Below are 20,827 nucleotides of genomic sequence, written 5' to 3' on the forward strand. Positions count from 1 at the left end.
GCGTCTCCTTAGCACTAGCAAATAACTGGTGTTGATGACTGAGGTGGCAGTGATGGTGGTGGTAGAAATGGTGGAGGTGGCTTCCTGGAGGAGATGGTGCAGACAGCACAGGTGAGGGACATCATGGTGGAGATGTGTACACGGGACAGGTGAGGGACATCATGGTGGAGATGTGTACACAGGGCAGGTGAGGGACATCATGGTGGAGATGCTGCACACAGGATGGGTAGTGGACATTGTGGTGGTGATGGTGCACATGGGACAGGTGGTGGACATCATGGTGGAGATGATGGAACTAGGACAGGTGGTGGACATCATGGTGGTGATGGTGTACCCGGGACAGGTGGTGGTGATGGTCAAGATGATGGCAGTGAGGGTGATGCTGGTGATGGTAACAGAAATGTGTGCACACCTTCCCAGATTTTCAACGCTCAGCGATCATCTCTGCTCATTTCTTGCCAGGAGGAAGGCAGGCTGGGAAAGCTGCACTGTGAGTCTGTCGATGTTCTATCCTTGTGCAGTGACTGATGTGGGTGTCCTGAGGTCCAGGGCTGCAAGTCAGGCCAGAGTGTAGGATAGCGGACACAGTGAGACCGACTGCACTGTGCTGCCCATTCTACAGAATGTGCTCTGTGGAGCCAGCACAAGGCCGGAGCCCTTGAGCTGATGCTGCAGGTGCCTCGTCCCCTGGTGGAAATCAGCTGATTATTTAATCAGACAAAGTGTCTGCGGCTGAGACAGGGAGGACAATTGGGAATTTCCCCTGATGCCGCAACCCATATTTAATGAAAGATATGGTGGAGAACAAAGGCCAGCACTATCGGAAATTAGAGCTGGCGTTCCCAGCACCTCGCCGCCCCCTGCACTCCATGCTGGGATGCGTCCCCGAGAAGTCTTCCTCTGTGACACCAAGAGGCTGCAGCAAGGGGCCATGGGACCCGCACCTTCAGGTCCAATAAGGGGGAGACGTGGGGCAGGGCGGCACACACACATGCCTTTGGATCTAACCTTCTACGCTGCTGCGAAGTCAGGAAGCCGCGGCTGGAAGTCTGGCTGCGCATCTGGAAGAACACCACGCTGCTTCTGTCCTCCGGGTCTGGAGTTCTGGGAGGCTGGCAGGCGGCCCCTGGCAGGGTTTCAGCAGCCACACTGAGCCCTCCGGCTCCAGAGAGCGGGAGAGGAGATTGCTAGGAGGGTGAGCTCTGGTCAAGAGCAGTGGGACGGATGCCCGGGGGCCCCCGGAAGACCTTCGTGCTGGTCCTTCCTCTGGGGCATGGGAGGTAGGGGAGGCCTCTTCCCTGGGAGCTGTAGCTCTAGCCGTGGTTTGGGTGGAGAGGATTGGCCACACTCTCTCCCCAACCCTTCTTGACACCGGGGCCTTCTCACACCTTGATAAGACGTCTGAAGCATTTAGTACAGGTCCTGGGCAGGCAGTTCACGGAAGAACCACTCCGAATGGTCCATGAGCCCATGATACACCATTTAGCTCTATTCATAACCAGAGAAATGCAAATTAAATCAGCAATTACACTCTTTTATGGCTAATGAGCTCGGCAAAGATGAAAGAGTGACAAAATCCATTGCTGGCACAAGTGCAGGCACAGTCTTCAACTTGTGGGAATGCATCGTGGGGGGATCATTAAGAATGTGTATATAGATGCCCATAGTGGCCTTGCTTCTAATAAGGAAAAGACTGGAAGCACCCTGGGATTGCAGAAGTAACTCATGGCTCATCTACACAATACAGGGCCTGTAACCATTACAAATGATGTTTGGTGGGGGGCACCTGGGTGGCTCAGTCGGCTAAGCGTCTGACTCTTGATCTCAGCTCAGGTCTCGATCTCAGGGTCGTGAGTTCGAGTTCCGCCTCGGGCTCTGCGCTGGGTGTGTAGCCTGCTTAAAAATAAATCAATCGGTAAACAAGGGACATTTGGCGATGACGCTGGTCGGATGGAAGGATGTTCCCGGTATGCTTACCCAACAGAGTGGCAGACTGAATTTCTACTTGGTCCATTTCTGTACACAGACATGCAGAAGAAATCTAGAAAGGTGTAAGCCAGTGTGTTAAGTATGTATTTATAGGTCCTTTTATCCTCCTTCTTATTATTTCTGTTCTTTCAGTGTATACTTGGGCTTTGCCTAAGTGGAGTTGGGAAAACAGAAATATATTTTTAATGACAAAAGTGCTTAGAAGAGCCTGTCGTTGATATGGATTAGGCAGGTCCTGGTGCCGGGGCCGGGGATGGGGGGCGGGTGGCAGAGACTGGCTCAGAGGGGAGGGCCCCGGAGATCCTCTGGCTGCAGGCCTGTTTGTTGGCAAGGGGCAAGAGATTAATCTCAATCTACCATCCGCTGTGTCACCATCTATTTCAGGAGAGTGGCAGCTCTTCACCCTCGGCAGCTCTTCACCCTCTGTAGCTCAGGTGTCAGCTGCTGGGGAGAAGTCATCAGTCAAGGGGACAGAGCAGCAGCGGGTGGGGGGTCGAGCCATCCTGCAGGAGGAAGGAGGACTGAATGGGCTGTGGCCACCGTCGTGGTCAAGCCACTCAAGGTTCCGTTTACCAGGACAGAGAGACTGTGGCCCAGTGTCAGTCACATGCTGACCCCCTGGCCAGGGGAGGGCCATGCATTTTCAAGAGGTACCCAAGAAGTGGAAGTTGATGGCCCAAAATGCAATCTGGGGGCAGCCTCCAAATTAGGAGTCAGGGAGGACGAGAGGCCAAGGGGCAGCAGCTGACTGTCACCCGTAAGACACTCAGAGTGGGTTGACTTGTGTCCCCCCAAGAGATATGGCCAAGTCCCAGAGCCTGCAACCTGTGAGCAGGACCTTATTTGCAAAAAGAGTCTTTGCCGATGTAACTAAGGATCTCAAGATGAGCTCATCCTGGATTTCGGATGGGCCTAAATCCAATGGCAGGTGTGTTTTTATAAGAGGGAGATTTGTCAGAGGCAGAGGGTGGGGTGACACTGCCATAAACCAAAGAACCTTTGGAGCCACGAGAGCCGGAGGAGGCCGGGACGTATTCCCCCCTCGAGCCTTCGGAGGGAGCCCGGCCCTCCCCGTACTTCAGTTCCAGGTTCTGGCCTCCAGAACTGTGAGGGAATAAACTTGCTTGAAGCCACCCAGTGTGCGGTAATGAGTTAGGGCAGCCCCAGGAAAGGAATACAACACCCAGACCCTTGAGCGTGAACTTGGGTGTTCTTTCCCCCAAGTCCCGTGGGCGGGGACCGTCACTGGAGGTAGCACGGGTTCCAAATTGGGTTTTCACGTTTACTGTGCGGCCTTGGCGTAATGATACGACCCACTGGGGCTTTGTATCCCCTGCGGTAATTTGTGCAAGCATTTTTAAGGCAATAAGGGAGGGTAATGGCTAACCGCAAGGGTCTGGAGTCAGACTGCCTGACGCCGAATCCTGGCTCTACCATTTCTTTGCTGGATAACCTTAAGCAAATAACACAGCAGTTTGGTTTCCTTACCTGCGAACCGGAGTCCCCATAGTACTTGCCCCAGAGTTTGCTTTGTGGATTAAAGCAGTGTAGACAGTTGTAGAGTGCTTAGAAGGTCACCTGCGTGTGGTAAGACTCCAGGGGGGGGTTAGCTGATGTGCCCCCACTATTTGTGGGGGGCTCTTTGTTCCCATGCCATCTGAGAATTTCCACCCCTCAAGAGGGAAAAGCACGGGAGAAACACATAGAGCTTCTCTCTCCCAGCAGGGAGTGGAGAGTTATCTGCTGATGAATTTGGGGAAAAGGACTTTTGTCCAGCACCGTCGGGCATTAGGAGGGATGGCCTATCTGTCAGGGGAGATGGTTTAGGAAGCTCTTTGTGGCTGCAATGCTAAGTCATTCTCCCATCCTATCTTTCATTCAAAAATATATTTTGAAAGTTCTAGGTACTGGGAATACAGCCGGGAACAAAACCAGAAGCCTGACCTCACAGAGTCGACACTGGAGTGGGGGAGGGGTAGGGAAGCAGAAAATAAATACATATATAGGTAATATGTCAGGTAGTGCTGAGTGCTCTCGAGAAAAATAAAGCCAGGCGGGGGGATGGAGAATGATGGTGGGGGTGAGGAGAGCATCTCCGACAGGTGACATCTGAGCAGGGGCCCTAAGAACGTGAAGGAGTGAGCCAGGTAGAGGGAGCAGGTGCAAAGGCCCTGAGGTAGGCCTGTGCTTGGGGTGTTGGAGGAATGGCAAGCAAGGTGGAGTGAGAGGTTCGGGGGGATGGCAGGAAGGATCGTGGGTTTCACTTTGAGAAAGATAAAGAGGCTTGGGAGGGAGGAGTGTTGAGCCGAAGAATGATGGTATGCAAGTTTTTCTGTAAAAGACCCACTGTGGCTGCCGAAGGGAGGACTGGGGCGGCGTGCAGAGCAGAAGCAGGAGGGCCGCGCCGAGTCTCCCGCGGTAATGAAGCTGATTTTCTGCTCTCCTTCCTCAGGATTCCATGTCTCTCGTTCATTCAGTTCTACATTCTCGGCGGGAATCGTGTCCTCTGCCGAACCCCGCATCTGTAATAAGTAGGAGGAGCTCGCATCTTGGATGCACTTCATTGAAGAAGGGCGAAAAGTCATAAAAATTGGTAGCTCCTGACATTTTTGCCACTAAGAACCTTTTAGGTTAATGTTTCCAGAATATAGCTTTGAAAGATGTTGTCCACCACACAAACTGCATGTTTGACTCACAGCCCCTGAGGCCTCGTCATGGTCAAGTTTCTGACAGACCCGCAGCCCACCGTCAGGACCCTGGCTGGGCATCACAGGCTGGGACCCTTCCCACCTAGACTTTTCTGACTTGTTCTGGATTGTCTCGGTTTTTGTGATATTCCCGTAGTGTGTGCCAGGCTCCAAGGTGGGAGCTGTGGGTGCAGACATGGTAGGCACAGCCCCCCACCCTGTGGAGTATGGGGGTTGTGGATTATGATGTATAGGGGTTCAGGAAGGAGAAGCCTGACTCAGGGGAAGGCGGAACATAGGCAGCATTCAGGGCAGGCTCCCTGTAGGAGGTGTTTCTTGAGTTTTTTTTTTTTTTTTTTTAGATTTTATTTATTTATTTGACAGAGATAGAGACAGCCAGCGAGAGAGGGAACACAAGCAGGGGGAGTGGGAGAGGAAGAAGCAGGCTCCCAGCAGAGAAACCTGATGTGGGGCTCGATCCCATAACGCCGGGATCACGCCCTGAGCCGAAGGCAGGCGCTTAACCGCTGTGCCACCCAGGCTCCCCTCTTGAGTTTTGAACAAGAGTTGGCAAACCTCCTCGAAAGGGCCAGATGGCAAATCTTTCAGGCCTTGTAAACTACTCAAATCTGCCATTGCAGCACAAAAGCAGCCTGAGACAGCGCGGAAACCAATGGGCCTGGCCGTGGTGCGTATGACTTGACTTCCGAAAACATGGGAGGAGCGGAGAAGGGGGGTGTGGCCCTGGAGCTGTCCTTCCCAGACCTCTGCTCTTGAGGAGTAAGGAAGCGACCCTCGACCCCCGGGCACTCGTTCCAGGTGGAACGGGAATACGGAATGTAGACCGCGCCCCCCAAGCGGCCCCGGATCCGGGGTCATCTGTCCAGGCACCCACAGGCCCTTCGCAAAGGGAGGGCTATGAGGGCGGCGTGCTGAGTGGTTCTTAAGGCTCAACGTATTTACCCCTTTCCATCTTATTCTGCCCTTCTTAACTTTAATGGCGTACAAAAGCTCCTCTTACAATATGATGGTGATGATAGTGATGGGGGTGATGATGCTTTGAATGTCCTTACGGGCAAAATTATAAGCTGTGGTCCTCTGTCCGTCTCTCTGTTTCTTTTCTTTCTTCCTTCCTCCTTCTTTCCTCCTTCCTTCCTTCCTTCCTTCCTTTTCTTTTTCTTTTTCTTTTTTTCTTTCTTTCTTTCTTTCTTTCTTTCTTTCTTTCTTTCTTTCTTTCTTTCTTTCTTTCTTTCTTTCTTTCTTTCTCTCTCTCTCTCTCTCTCTCTCTCTCTCTCTTTTTTACCGGCATATAACATCCAAAAGCCTGAGGACCACAGCTGTGGACTGTAGGCTCTCAAGAGATCTTCGTCATGAGCAGAGGGCCTTGGCCTCCGCCTCTGGCCATGCCCTTCACTCCCGGCTGCCCGGGACACGGGACAGGCAGAAGCCGCCCCCTCAGGTGCTTGCAGAGGAGCCAGGCGGGGGACGGGGACTGAAGAGGCTCACGACATGTGTCCTGTCTCATTACAGCAGTCTGACACTTGTGTCCATGTGACAATGCTGCTTCCTTTCCTGATTTAAATGGGATTTTTTAGATTCTTTAAAGACTACCACCATCGCATTGACCAAAAAAAACCCCCATTTTTTTTTAATGTCTTAATCCAAATTCTCAGTTCCTGGCCGTGACTCTCTGGTGACTCGACACACAGCCCACCGGAAATCCACCAGGGACGGTCCTTTGGGAAGATGCCGTAGCTGGGGGGCGCTATCCTAGTCCTGGAGGAACGTCTAACGCCCACCCACGCTTTCGGATTCCACCTGTGCCTCTTGCCTGCAAGGCCTTTCTCACTCCACCCGAATAATCCTTCAAACTCAAAGCTACTCATTCACTCCATAAATACTGATGAGAACGTACTAGAGCTTCTAGACACCCTGTCTCGTCGTTCTCTCAATTTGTGAAGCCCTACACACCCCCAGCTGGATATGACCTTCCTTTCCGGTGGCTTCATAGACTTTAGTTTGGGTTCCTCTGCTGGGTTAGAAATGTCCTGGGGCCAGGGATGTCACTTTCTTTGGTGCGACAGACAACATGGGCAGACGGAAGAAACATGGGCTTCGGGGTAAAACAGACCAAGTTGAGTGTGGCTTGAATTCCGGCTTTACCGTTTAATAATATGCGAATTGCCAAAGATTTCTGAGGCCCGTTTCCTCAGCCTTGAGTTGAGCCTAGTGCCGCTCGCCTCCCAGATGAAGCAAGTAGTAAGTGATGTGTGCTGAGGGGCTCTCTGCATCAGAGCACAGCAGGTGCTCGGGACCTGGTCCCCACACGGCACGCCCACCCTTCCTGCTTTAGGGGATGGGTGAGGGCTCAGGACGTTGTAGGTGAATTACACTGAATTGGGAGATAGGCATATTCTTTCTTTTCGGAAGTCCGCCCAGTCTATCTCCTCTGGGCTTTTCCAGGCCTGCTCTCCACCCGGTGTTGAATCGCTAGGGACTAACCCTTTGCAATGTGGCTGCTAACCCCTGATGACATGTCACATGCCGGCGTTTTAGGAGATGAGAGCCTTTATTTAAAAAGAAGGAGCGGGCCAACGAGCACATGAAAAGATGCCCAAGCCCTAGTCATGTGAGAAATGCAAGTCAAAATCACAAAACCCACAAAAAATGAGATACTACTTTACACCCCTTAGGATGGGCCTTCTTTTTATTTTTTTAATGTGACATAATAAGTGTGGGCAAAGATGTGGAGAGGTTGGAACCCTTGTGCTTTGCTGGCAGGAACATAAAATGGGGTGCCGCCACTGTGGAACACAGTATGGAGGTCCCTCAAAAAGTTAAACATAGAATCACCATATGACCGAGCATTTCCACTTCTGGGTACATTTCCCCAAGAACTGCCAGATTTCAACAGATACTTCCCTGCCAATGTTTACAGCAGAAGTATTTACAATAGCCACAAGGTGAAAACAACCCAGTGTTCCATCAACAGACAAAAGGAGAAATAAAATGTGGCGTATCCACGCAATGGAATATCATTCAGCTTAAAAAAGAGGGAAATTTTGATACGTGCTACAGCCATGGAGGGACCTTAAACACATTCTGCTTGGTGAAATAAGCCAGCCATAAAACGACACAGATTGTATGGTTAAGCCCCTCCGAGTAGGCAAGTTCATAGAGACAGAAAGTAGGACAGCAGTTAGCAGGGGCTGGGAACGGAGGAAAGGGTACAGAGTTTAAGGGATGAGAACGTTCTGGAAATGGTAGTGGTGATGATTGTACAACATTGTTAACTATACTTCATGCCACCAAATTGCACACTTAGAAACAGTTCAAACAGTAAGTTTTATGTCCTGTATGTTTTGCCACAATAAAAAGTACACGGAGGAGGGCCGCCTGGGTGGCTCAGTCGGTTGAGCGTCTGACTCCCGATTTTAGCTCCGGTCATGATCTCGGGGTCAAGAGATCGAGCCCTGCATCAGGCTCCTCGCTCACTGGGGAGTCTGCTTGAGGATTCTCTCTCTCGCTCTCCTGCAGCCCCCTCCCCTGTGTGCTTTCTTTCTTTCTTTTTCTTTCTTTCTCTAAAATAAATAAATCAATTAAAAAAAAAAAAGGACACAGAGGAAGAAAGAGAAGGAGAGAGGGAGAGGAGGAGGCGATTGGAGGGCAGAGGGAGGAGAAGCAGGAGGAGGAGAAGCCACCACTCCCTCCGAAGTCAGAGAACGATTCTCGATTCTCGACACGTAAATAGTCCCATTTTCCTCACTGCTAAGTCCTGCTCTTGCTCCGAGCTCTTTCTGCCTCCCCTCGGGTATTCTGAGCAAGTAGAGGAAAAAAGACAATTTCTTCTGAATTTCACCTCAGACCCATACCATTAAAAAACGTCTCTCGGGGCGCCTGGGTGGCACAGTCGTTAAGGTCTGCCTTCGGCTCAGGGCGTGATCCCGGCGTTATGGGATCGAGCCCCACATCAGGCTCCTCTGCTATGAGCCTGCTTCTTCCTCTCCCACTCCCCCTGCTTGTGTTCCCTCTCTCGCTGGCTGTCTCTCTGTCAAATAAATAAAATCTTTATTAAAAAAAACAAAAAAAAAGTCCCTCTTGCTGCTGCGGAAAGGCATGGAGAGTCCTGGGACGGCAGATTTTCGACAGCCTGGATGTTGAGGCAGACGTTATCCAAGTGCGCCTATGAGGGTGTCTTTGGATGAGATAAGCATTTGAATCCGTAGACTGGGTGAAGCCGAGTGCCCTCCCCAATGTTGGTGGGCCTCATCTAATCAGTTGATTAGAACAAATCAAAACTGACCCTCCTGTGAGTAAGGGGGAGCTCCTCCTGCCTGACGGCCTCGAGCTGGAACATCAGTTCTTGCCTTCGGACTTGAATGGAAACATTGGCTCTTCCTGGGTGTTGAGGCTGCCAATATTCAGCCTGGAAGTACCCCATCAGCTCTCGGGGTCACCAGCTTACTGGCTGCGGACCTGGGGACTTGTCACCCTCCGTCATCATGTGAGCCGATTCCTTATGATACAGCTCTTTACACGCACACACACACACACGCACACACACACACACGCACACACACACCCTATTGGTTGTGTCTCTGGAGAACCCTGACTGATGCAGGCAGGCTCCTCAGATATCTGGAGTCAGGTGTGGGCACATTTTGAAACCTTGAAAACCTGAATAAAACGAACGCTGTGTTTTCAAGCACGAAGGTGGCCAGGGGCCACGGTGAGAGTTTACAGATGTCCCCTTAGGTCATGCTCACAACACCATCACCGGGGTGGGGGGGGTGGTTACCAAGACTCACACGTGGGTGTCCCTCCATGTCTACATTCGGAGTCCTGCTCCTGACAAGGAAGACCTTTCTGGTCCGTCTGGGTCAGGGCTGGGCACAGGAGGTTGCTGGAGAGTTCTAGAGCATCTCTTTAAAAGACAGTCTGCCTGAAAGGAACTCCTTGTGAGGTCCTGGGTGAGGCTGGGCAGCCCTGGGAGAGCAGGTGGGCCAGGGTGGTGGTCGGAGTGTGGACTTGAGCCAGGCTGGCTAGGATCACTCTCAGTTCTGTCGTTCCCCGGCTGTGTGGCCTTGGGCAAGTCACTTGATATCTCTGTGCCGCAGTTGGATCATCCATAAAATGGGGAGAGTTATAGCAGGCTCCTCATGGGGTTGGCGTGAGGATCAAGTAACTTCACGTGCATAAAGCCCGAAGAGCAGCGCCCAGCGGACTCAAAATGCTGTATCAGTATTGGCTTTTGTTTACTGTTCTTAGCTCCGACAGCTGAAGAGATGGGGGTCAGGAAAGGAAGGGGAACATTCCAAATCAAGGAGGGACTCCTGGGGACCCCCTCCCTCCCCTCATGTGCCCTTGACCCCCCACCTTTCCACTGGCCCTGCGCTGGTACCCCTCCTGTTAGACGGAAGGTCCTGAGGCCAGAACTGTGTCTTTCTCTTCTTCCTTCCTTCCCGTCCTCCTTCCTGCCTCTGTTTCCTTTTTTGTGTCCTTCACAGCCTCTAGCATAACACCTCACCTGTTGTGTTTAATGCACGAATCAAAGAAAGCCACTTAATAGCTAAGCTCAGTCACAGACAGTAGCCCCGCCCTGGAGGGTAACTCACTTTGCCGGGCACTTCCCCCTGCAGTTCTCAACCAGAAGGACTTTATTCTCCTCTTGCAGGGGCCACGTGGCATTGTTGGGAGACATTCGTGATCGTACTACTGGGAGCAGGAATGCTGGTAAACACCCTGCCCCACACAGGACTGCCCTCCCACAACACTCAACTGACACAAAACATCAGTAGTGCCAAGCGTGAGAAACTCTGGTCTAGAGTAAGATCGTGCAGCAGAGCCGAGATACCCAAAGCCAGATCACCCTGACTCCTGAGTTCTGCAGCCAGCCTGGGACGCGTCTCCAGAGCCCTCCGGCGATCCCTGTCCCCTCTGCTGAGCCTTGTCTGCCCGGCTGACACTCTGTCTGACTCTTCTTATCCCCCGCTCTGGGAGGAGGGGGACACGATTCAGTCCGTAACAGGGTTGGTGGTAGAGGTGGGGCCTCTGTTCTTGATATTCAGCTGGAGACCCTGGCGAGACAGGGTATCTCATCGTGCTAGTTCCATCCAGCGTGGTTCCAGAGTCTCCCACTCCTGGTGGACTTGTGTGTGATGTTTTGCAAACAAGCCTGTTCCTTCTAGCCACAGAGAAATGTGAGATGACATTCTCTAAAGGTGTCACTTTGTAAAAATGCCAAGCCTAATCTCCAGGCGCAGAGACCATCATGGAAATCGGAATTGACTCAAGGAGTCTTGGCAGGCAAAGGCTGGTTTAAAGGGCAGGCTCTGTGGGCTTGCGCTGTTGGCGTTGTGGTTGTTTGCCAGTGAATACAGCTTATTGAAGACAAGAACTGCTAGAAAGTTTCCCTAGGCAAGAGTAGTGACTTGGTACAGGTTTGAAGATTGCAAATATTATCTTGGAATTAGAAACAGCCTGGACTTCACTGGAGTCCTTCTTGTTTATGTTCGTAACATCTGCCGCTGTTCAGAGAAGGGAGGTCAAATGATTTGTCCACTTTCCATTGAAGAAAACAAGGGAAGCCCAAGGGAACGCCAATGTAACTCTGTCTTCAAGTTCTCCTAATTCTGTTGAGATGCATTTTTTTTTAAGATTTTATTTATTCGACAGAGAGAGAAACAGCCAGCGAGAGAGGGAACACAAGCAAGGGGCAGAGGGAGAGGAAGAAGCAGGCTCCCAGCGGAGCAGGGAGCCTGATGCGGGGCTCAATCCCAGGACCCTGGGATCAGGCCCTGGGCCGAAGGCAGATGCTTAATGACTGAGCCACCCAGGCACCCCTGTTTAGATGCATTGAAAATGCTCCTTAGTAGTCAACGGAAGTTGGGGTTCTTTAAGAGAAAGAAAGTCAAAAACGAGTCCAGCATAAACTGGAGAAGCATGCAGAGCTCTTGTCCAGCTCATTCCCTGGGTATTCGGGTGGGCACAGGATCAGGGAGAGGAGGGACTGTAAGTCTGGTTGCCGTGGCAATGGCTCCCACGGGGAGGAGAGCATCAGTGGGTCGGCTGTACGCTACGTAAAAGATGGGCCAGGACAGAAGGAAGGCGGAAGCCTCTGTGTCTGAGCTGGAGAGGAAAGGTACACAAATAAAGACCCTCAGATAATTCTGGAGATGGATTGAGGGCCAGCTCTTTGAAACCTGGAAGCCCTGAAAAAGAGCAATTGCAGGTTTTCCTGAAAGTTCCAAGGAAGCCAAAGGTAAGCAGATTGTAGGCAGCTGAGCTTCACGTCAAAATGGTGTCCTCACATTTCTGGGAAGCTGTGGAACTGAAGGCGAGCTATGTAAACCCGCTAGGGTTCGGCGTTCTCATCCATAAAATGGGCATGCTAATACTGCCTACCTCATAAAGCTGTGGCGAGAATTAAGAGTTGGCATGTTTGTAGCACTTGGAATAGTTTGCCCATATTGAGGGCAATAGGCGTGCTAGTTTCTACCGCTTTATTTTTCTCTCCTCTTCCAGATCAGAACAGAAGATCTGATTTCTTTATGCATTTTAAGATTACACATTTTCTTACATCTGAAGTATGTGTATACAGTTCATACTGTGTATCGGTCAGAGTGCGTGGATTACACTTCGTAACAAACAGCCTTTGGTGGCTGACTGCTCACACAAGTCTGTCTTTTGTTCATGTCCAGTGAGGGTTTGTATTCATTTCCTTGGGCCACCATGACAAAATACCACAGGCTAGGGACTCCGATAACAGACATTGATTTTCTCACAGTTCCGAAGGCTGGAAGTCCCAGATCAAGGTGCCAGCAGGGTCCGTTTCTGGTGGGTTCCCTCTTCCTGGCTTGTAGATGGCCACCTTCTCCTGGAGTCCTCACATGGCCTTACCTCTGTGCACATGCAGAGAGAGAGAGAAAGGGGTTGTTTCTTCCTCATCTTAGGAAGACACCAGTCCTGTGAGATTAGGGCCCAGAAGGGTGTGACACCCTTCTGACCTCATTGAACTTAATTATCCCCCTATTGTTATCTCTAATTATGGTCACACTGGGGGTTAGGTCTTCACCATATAAACGTGGGAGGAGGGGGACACGATTCAGTCCGTAACAGGGTTGGTGGTAGAGGTGGGGCCTCTGTTCTTGATATTCATCTGGAGACCCTGGCGAGTCTGGGGGTTCATCTCAACCCGTGTGCCCGTCTCCCACCTCAGCTCATACTAAACGCCCCTTTGCCCCCTCAGCTCCCCTGGCTACACGATGTTCTCTGAACACTGAGCTCTTTGCCAACTTCCTGTCTCCCCTGCCTCGACTGTTCTTCCGTGACTGATTCTGTCTTGTTCTTTAGATCTTTGCTGAAACATCAGCTCCTGAACACCCCATCTAAAAACAGCCCTCTTTCCCAGACACTCCTCATTTTACCCTAGGGTGTCATCTTCGCACGTATGTATATCTCTTTTTTAAAGATTTATTAATTTGAGAGAAAGCGAGAGCACATGTGTGATGGGGGAAGGGCAGAGAGGGAGGGAGAGAAGCAGACTACCCACCGAGTGTGGAGCCCGACGAGGGGCTCGATCTCACAACCCTAAGACCATGATCTGAGCTGAAATCAAGAGTCAGATGCTTAACCAGCTGAGCCACTCAAGCGCCCCAACATTTAAGTATTTTTCTTGATCTACTCAGTAATTGTCTACACCTAAGCTGCATTGGGGCAAGAACTTTGTTGTGCTCACCGCTGTATCCCCAGGGCCTAGCAGGTAGTGGATGCTCGATACACATGTGTTCGAGGCACGAACGCGTGTCTGTCTTCTAGAATTTACACTCTCTGACATTAGGGGCCTTTCTTGCCTTGTTTGTCACCAGTCCCTTGGCACAGGATAAAACCTCTGTAAATGTGTGTTGAATGAATAAATGAGTGTCTGGAAAACCACAGACTCAGATTTTCTGGACAGGAGGGGGTGAAACTTCTTTTTAAATCAGCCACTCTTCAAGTGAGATCTTAAAGGGACCCTCAGTATATAAAACAGAGCTCACCAGGGCTCCTCTGGGCACGGTCGGAGTGAGTGTCCCAGAAGCTCGCCAACTCCCCGGGGAGCCTGCACTTTCAAACTCTCTTCAGGTGATTCTGAAGCTCACGGAAGCGTCACAGAAGCTTCGGTAACTGCTGTTCGAAGGCCACCTTCACATAGGGCCTATTTCCCCCACTCCCATTGAGGGAAAACCCCTCCAGAGTAGTGGACTTACTCCAGGGCCGTGCTAACCCTCTGTTCACTTTTGCCCTAAGGACAAGGACAAGGAGGAAGGCATCTAGCTCGGGAGGTGGCACTCCAAGCTGAAGCGTATGGCATCCGTGGGCACTGCCCCCGCCCCCTTGCCTCAGCCGCCCTCGGCCCGCCCTCCCCCAATCCCAGGTGCTACCCAGGTCTGGATCAAGGTCTGCAGAGGCCCTGGCCCTGAATCTCCTCTTGCATCACCACCAGAGTGGTTCAGAACGCAGAGTTCCACACCTGGAGCAGGCAAGGGAGACCAAGGCACTCTGATTTCCCCGTGCGGATTGCTCTGGGGCTTTTACAAAAGCGTAAATTCCATTATAATCAGCCCCCCCCCCCCCGCCCTTTCGCTCTGGGCACTGCTCCTGCTCCGCACTTTGCAGGCACCCGCGCTGTCGCGCTGTCCTGCGTCCTGCAGACCTCTCTCTCTCACCCCGCCTGCCTTCTCCACAGGCCGCGAGGAGATCCAGTGCTCCCTGCCCCTGGGCAACAGGAGGGTATTCCTGCGCGAGCTGTCCGAGGCCAGCTTCAGCGAGTGCAGGTTCAGCCTGTCGCTCACGGACCTGTTCATCATCATCTTCTCGGGCGTGGCCGTGTCCATCGCTGCCATCATCTCCAGCTTCTTCCTGGCCACCGTGGTGCAGTGCTTCCAGAGGTGCGCGCCCAACAAGGACACGGAAGACGAGGATGAGGATGAGGACGACTGAGCCGCCCCCTCCCTTCCTGGCTTGCCAGAGCCCAGGCCAGGCTCCCCTCCGCGCGGAGAGGGAAGAGGGGAAGTCGGAAGCGGGAAGGAGTCAACCTGCAGCTCCCAGAACAGCACCCGTCCCTGGGGCCGCTGTGCACCTGGCCCGCACCTGGCCACCCCCCCTGGGCGCCAGCTGGGACCTGCACCTGGCGCGTGTCGTGGGCCACGCCCCTGGGCACCCACTGGGTCTTCCCATCTCAGAGTTTAGAACCTGCGGGGGCCGGAGGAGCCCAGGAGGGATTCTGGGGGGCCGGGGGCCCTGCCTCCCTGCCTGAGGTGCGAGAATGGGGGAGGAGACGCCCCGTCAGGCTTCCCCGCTGATGGCTGAACCCCAAGCCAGGGGGTGCGGACACTTGTAGCTCCCACCGCCCAGCTGGTTTGTGCACCTGTTCTCTGGCCTGGACTGGGGGACGGAGCAGCGGCCTCCTCCTTCCTGGATGCGGCAGCTCGGATGGGGACCCCCATGCAGGGACCTGTCCCTGGAGCGGGCTTCTCCTGCTGTAATGGGCTTCAGCAGCCTCGGGAGTTTGGCGAAAGCGGCACCGAGGGAAAAGCTCCGGCCGGCCGAAAGGTGTTTGTTGCTGTATTTTGATGAGTAGGTGAGGAAGACTTTCCTGGCAGAACTCACACCCTCATCCTCAGCCTCAGAGGAAGCAGCTCGTAGAAGGACGGTGGGTCCATGTGCCCTGTCACTCTGCCCCCTGAAATACAGCCAGTTGTCCCTCTTCCCCAGCCCCCTCCCTGGTCCCCCGACTTCGAGTCCCTCCTCAGCCAGCTAATGCCTGGCCGGTCTCTGTGCTGGCACCCAGCCGGACTTATCTCCAGAACTTGCAACAAACTGTCCTCGAGGCCAGGATTCAAAAAAGCAGGTTGCATTGGACCAACAAAATGTTAAAAACAAAACAAAACAAAAAAACCCCAAACCTGGGACATGCCTCTGAGAACCCTCCTTCCCTCAGTGGCCTTCGGGTGTGTGTGTGACATTTCTTGGGAGCACAGGTTGTGACAGGCCCCACTTTCCTGGATGTGCAAGACTGCACTTTCTGGCAGAGATAATACGAAACCATGTCACACGCCCGGCAAGTTGATACCAGGTGACAGTGTTCACAGCATCAGACCCTGCTGGGGACCGAGACGTAGACGGGGCGCAAGAGAAGCCCCTGGGGTGTTTCTGGGAAATGCCTCTCCATTGTTTCTCACAATATATTCCTTCTGTGTCCTTCTTCCATTGCTCCCTGCCATCACTGCCGTCACAAATACAGACTGAGGACTGGCGAAGGGCCAGGCACTGGGCCGGGCAGGGCAGGGGTGCGTTGAGTAAGAAAACAGGGCCCTGGCTCGCTTGGCCTCAGTTCTTATGGGGGGAACACCAAACACACAAGGAGACAGAACTGTAGTTGCAGGTAGTGATAAGCACCGTGAAAGACGTAAATGATTAGATCCTGCGAACGAGTAACGGGGAGAAGCTACTCGAGAAAGGATAGTTGTGTGTATGGGTCAGGGCTCTCCAGAGAAACAACGCACAGGAGACATGCATTCTACGTATCTGTTACGTCCATCCATCCATCCATCTAGATTATAAGGGATTGCCTCACATGAGTACGGAAGTTGGCAAGTCCCACTGTGTGCAAGTTGACCAGCTGGAGACCCGAGGACAGCCAGGGGTGTGGCTCTACTCTGAGTCCTAAGGCTGAGAACCAAGACAGCTGCTAGTCTAAGTTCCCGACGGAGGGCAGGAGAAGACTCAGCTCAGGCAGCCGGACAGAGAAAGGTGGGGGAGTAATTCTCCCTTCCGTCACCTTCTTACTGTATTCAGACCCCCGACAGATTGGATGCTGCCCACCCACCCCGGGGACGACACTCTGCTTCACTCAGGGCACAGATTATCATCTGTTCTCATCCAGAGACACCCTTACGGTCACACCCGGAAATAACATTTAACCACTTATCTGGGCACCCTGGACCCTGGCAAGTTGATGCATAAAATTAACCATCATATCGGGAAAGGCCTCGGCGGGTGGCTTCAAGCCAAATCCTGCCTCCTTCTCTCCCTCCCTCTTTTCCTCTCCTTCTATTGTCTTTCTCTACCCTTCTTCTGCCTTCAGCCCTTCTGGCCCCCATCATGGTCGGCTCCAGGGGAGGGGACCCCTAGCTCAGGGAGCTGTCTTGTCACAGAGTCGCTGGGTAGGTGGGGGGGTGGGCAGGGCTTTGCCACACTCTGTGGCCCCTCAGCACCGGAGGGAGCCACCTTTGGGGCCTCCCCGTCAGGGCAGGTACCGATTCCCCTGAGAAAAGAGCATGGGCCGCCTAAAGTGGGCATCATGAACTGTGTGAATGCCAGGCCTGAGGCTCCAGCCACCATGTTCCATTACTGTGAAGGAAGGCTCCTGGAGAAGGTTTCCAGTCAGGAGAGGGGAACCGTGCTGACCGTGAGCAACCAGAGGGACTGCGGAAAAGACCGCAGTGGGGGGTGTGCGTCAAGGGCTCAGAGGCGGAGAGTTTGAGACACAGAACAATCTCACATCCGCACCTCCCCAGCCTGGCCACAGACTCACTGAGACTTGTGTGGGGTCAGAATCGCTGCCCGTTGTCACCATGTCTGATCCCCACCCCCCAGGAGCACCCTACGAGGGACCCCCTAAAGGCCCTGCCTCCCACTGAGCCCCCGCCAAAGTTCCAACTTGTTTCTCCCAGGATCCTAGGGAAATGGTGCCCTAAGCTGTGGAATTCGTACCATAGCTTTGTTCTAATAGGTTCCGGGGGTGAATTCCCACCTAATGAGTCTATTTTATTCCTCATAGTGAGTGAACTCAGCCATTTCCTTAGAAACCCAAGGCGCGAGCCCTGCACAGCACGGGGGTCATTTACTGAGTGAACGAGGGAGTGGAGGAGGGCAACCCTGAGCCAGAGATGGGGGCTCCATGGGTGCCAATCAACCCCATGTCTGCCGGCTGCACCCCAGAGTTCTGGAAGGAACATGACTCCAGGGGAAGAAGAGGTTAAAGTCATTGCCAGTTGAAACCGTCACTGCCTAGATATTAACCCTGTGAAACACTCAGGATGTTGGGCACAGAAGGGACATCCAAGCCCAAGAAGGATGGCCGGGAGCCCCGGCTCAGCTGGGGAAATGCCTTCCTAGAAGTGGGGTGTTGGCAGGGGTTTAGGGATCCCTGACTTGCTGTGGGGTCTCAAGTCATGACTAACCACAATGACGATCTTACATATGGCCCAAGGGCCTCCTCTGCACCAGAAGCACCCCTCTCAGATCTCCACAAGTGTCACTGAGTCTCCAATGTCACCTCCCCAAGAGTGTCCTCATCACGGCTCCCCGGACTGTTTTCTGCACAGCACGTACCCAAACCCGTTTGTTTACCTGTTTACGGTCTACCTCGCCAGCCTGTCCCATGAGCTCCCCAAGCGCCGGGCCGCAGGCCATCTGTGTCCCCAGGTCTAGAGCCGTGCCTGGCACACTGTAGTGGCACAGCTGACATGCATAGTGGGCAGAAAAGCAAACCAATGACTTCCACGCACCATACCAGAAACTCTACCAACATGAGCTCTTTTTAAGCACCCTCATGAGTCCGGGTGAGAGCCGCTATTATCCCAGCTTTATAGATAAGGAAACTGAGGCCCAGGGAAGGTGGGTGGGTGACGGCACTTGGCAGAGCTGGAGCCCATCCACATTTGGGCTTTGAAGCCCGTGCTCCTGCTTATGATGCTAGTTCTTGTGCATCGAGGACGCCTGTGCTGGACGCTGGGCCACACCCACGATGCGGCTCACAAGGGCTATAAGGCCGTGTATTTGCCCGGGTTCCCCCGAGAGACAGAACCAACAGGATGTCATAGAGAAAGAGATTTATTCTAAGGAACTGGTTCATGTGACCGTGGAGCCTCGCCAGTCCAAAATTTTCAGGGCAGGCAGGCAGGCCGGAGACCCAGGGAAGAGCCGGTCTTGCAGTTCAAGTCCAGAGGCTGTGTCCCCTGCACAATTCTCTCTTGCTGGGGGAGGTCGGTCTTTTGTTCTGTGAGAACCTTCAGCCGATTCCGTGAGGCCGCATTATGACTGGGCAATCTGCTCTACCCAGAGTCCACCGATTTAAATAATCTCATCTAAAACCACCCTTGTAGAAACATCCAGCGTAATGGTTGACCACATGTCTGGCCACTGTAGTCCAGCCGACTTGATCCATGAAGCCAAACCATCACACACGAGGTACCATGATCACCTCCCCTTTATAGACCCATCACCTCCACATGGTTCTGTCCTGGGAGTAACTTGCTTGGCTGGACACGGCCAGGAAGGGAGTGGGATTTGGCCACGGGCTCTCTGACCACTGCATACTCTCTCTCCACCCAACTGCATTCCCCGCTCAGGCCAGCGGCAGCTGGCTTGGCAGGGACAGCATGGGGTGGCACTTTTCTTGGAGCTGTGTCCTGGGCTCCAGGAAAAGCAGCTGGGTGAATGAATTTATTTGGAGTCTCCAATCCAGTGTATCAGACCCCTTTGGGAGAGTCAAAGCCACCAAATTGTCTTGTCTCCTTGTGTGGCTCTCCGTAATGTCTGATGACCAGAGGATTCTGGCAGCATCACAAATGAATTCATTTTCTTAGGCTGACAGTGGGTACCACCAGTACAGCCCATGAACCCAGGCAAGGGAACTGTGGTCTGGGTCCAGGACTTTAGAGGGCGCTATCCCAGCCTTCCTCTAGCTGTGCTCTTCCCCCTGGGATGAAGAATCTATGGGGCCCAGGGCATACCCACTCAGAACTGGTGCCCTCTTCTAGAACATTCTCTGGTACTTAGGACCCCAAAATTCACTGCACAAATGACATCAAATGATGTGCACCCACCATCCCTCCTCCAGGACGGACTGAGTGGCCAGGCAGTAGAGGTTGGGGGATGTGATTAGAGGCTGGATGTGCTGGAAAGACCACGCAAGTGTGCATAAGACCCCTGGAGGCACAGCATGGAGCCAGAGCAGGGAAGAGAAGGGGGGAGGTCTTAGATGCTCAGCTCTCCCCATGCGCCACATTCTGGTGCAGATTTCTAGGAATGTAAGAATCATTTGAAGCTAGTCTTCCATTCATTAAGAAGGTGTTTCTGTCAAGGTTGCTGGGTGGAGTATTTTCTTTAGCGCTATATTTTCATTGATGACTTATGATGGTTTCGATGTGGGTATGTGAAGTGTATTTTTAACCCTTGTCCTGGCCTCATGGATTGTTACAGGGGGGCCTGGGTACCATACCAGGGGTCAAAGGGCAGCCACAGGCTATGGCTCTGGCCCTAGGGCCTGAACTGCTTCTGCTCCGCGGGGCTCACCCCACGGGCCTTCGTACAGAAAGCCTGAAAAGTGCAAGCACACCGATTGCTTTTACCAGCCACAGAGAAGGCTTTGCATGGAACATCCATGCTTCAGCCTCCCTCTTTCCCCCCTCCTCTCCCTCCCCCTCCCCCCTGCAATGTCCCCCTACAGGCTCAGAGGGCCAAAGTTCCAGGCACGAATTCTAGATTCCAACAGCGGCTGGGTGGGTGTTTTTTCTAAGCTATTAAATTTAACTGGACCATGGAGCACGTCAAGTCTCTAAGCCTCCTTTACACACATCCCGCCTCCACCCGGTGAGTCAGCCCCCAGCTCTGGGCCTTGGCCGTAAACTCCCTTTTAGTGGCCCTCAGTAGCCTTGAGGGTTAAGTAATTTATTATTTGTAAAAGTGGTCTGCTGAATCCCATACGGTAAAACCACCCCAAAGCGGACCCCTGTGGGTTTCATTTCCTGCAACCAACAAGGTAACATTGTTCTTTAAGACTCCAGGCTATAAACACATCCAAACTTTACATTGTTTTTTTCTGGGAAACGATTTTTTAAAAAATGAACAAGAACACTCTTCTGTTATTTGCAAATGGAATCCTTTTTTAGAAAACACACCTTTCCACGGTGCACGTTATTATATTTTGGCCTTGGGAAAAATACAACGTGCTTTTTGGTAAAACCTCATACCCATGTTCAGGACCATTCATCAAGAACTCATTTGCTGTCTGGAGTTTCATCGGTATCTGAGCTGGTTGACTGAGAATCATTCAAGGTGTGTCACTCGGTACAATACCACTGTCCCCATCCAAGCCTCTAACT

General features: G+C 52.6%; 1 protein-coding gene across 1 annotated transcript in view; it reads left to right on the forward strand.

Annotated features, from left to right (window-relative positions):
• The window catches only part of LRRC38 (leucine rich repeat containing 38), a 32,667-nt gene extending 15,851 nt beyond the window's left edge, over nt 1-16,816 (forward strand). The window contains exon 2 of the mRNA XM_045777929.2: nt 14,404-16,816. Within this exon, the coding sequence (XP_045633885.1) occupies nt 14,404-14,657 (254 nt within the window). The 3' untranslated portion in view covers nt 14,658-16,816. The remainder of the gene's footprint in view (nt 1-14,403) is intronic.
• Nucleotides 16,817-20,827: the final 4,011 nt, after the last annotated feature.

This window comes from Ursus americanus, chromosome 33 (assembly GCF_024610735.1).
Source record: "Ursus americanus isolate L20-20 chromosome 33, mUrsAme1.1.p, whole genome shotgun sequence".
NCBI lineage: Eukaryota > Metazoa > Chordata > Mammalia > Carnivora > Ursidae > Ursus > Ursus americanus.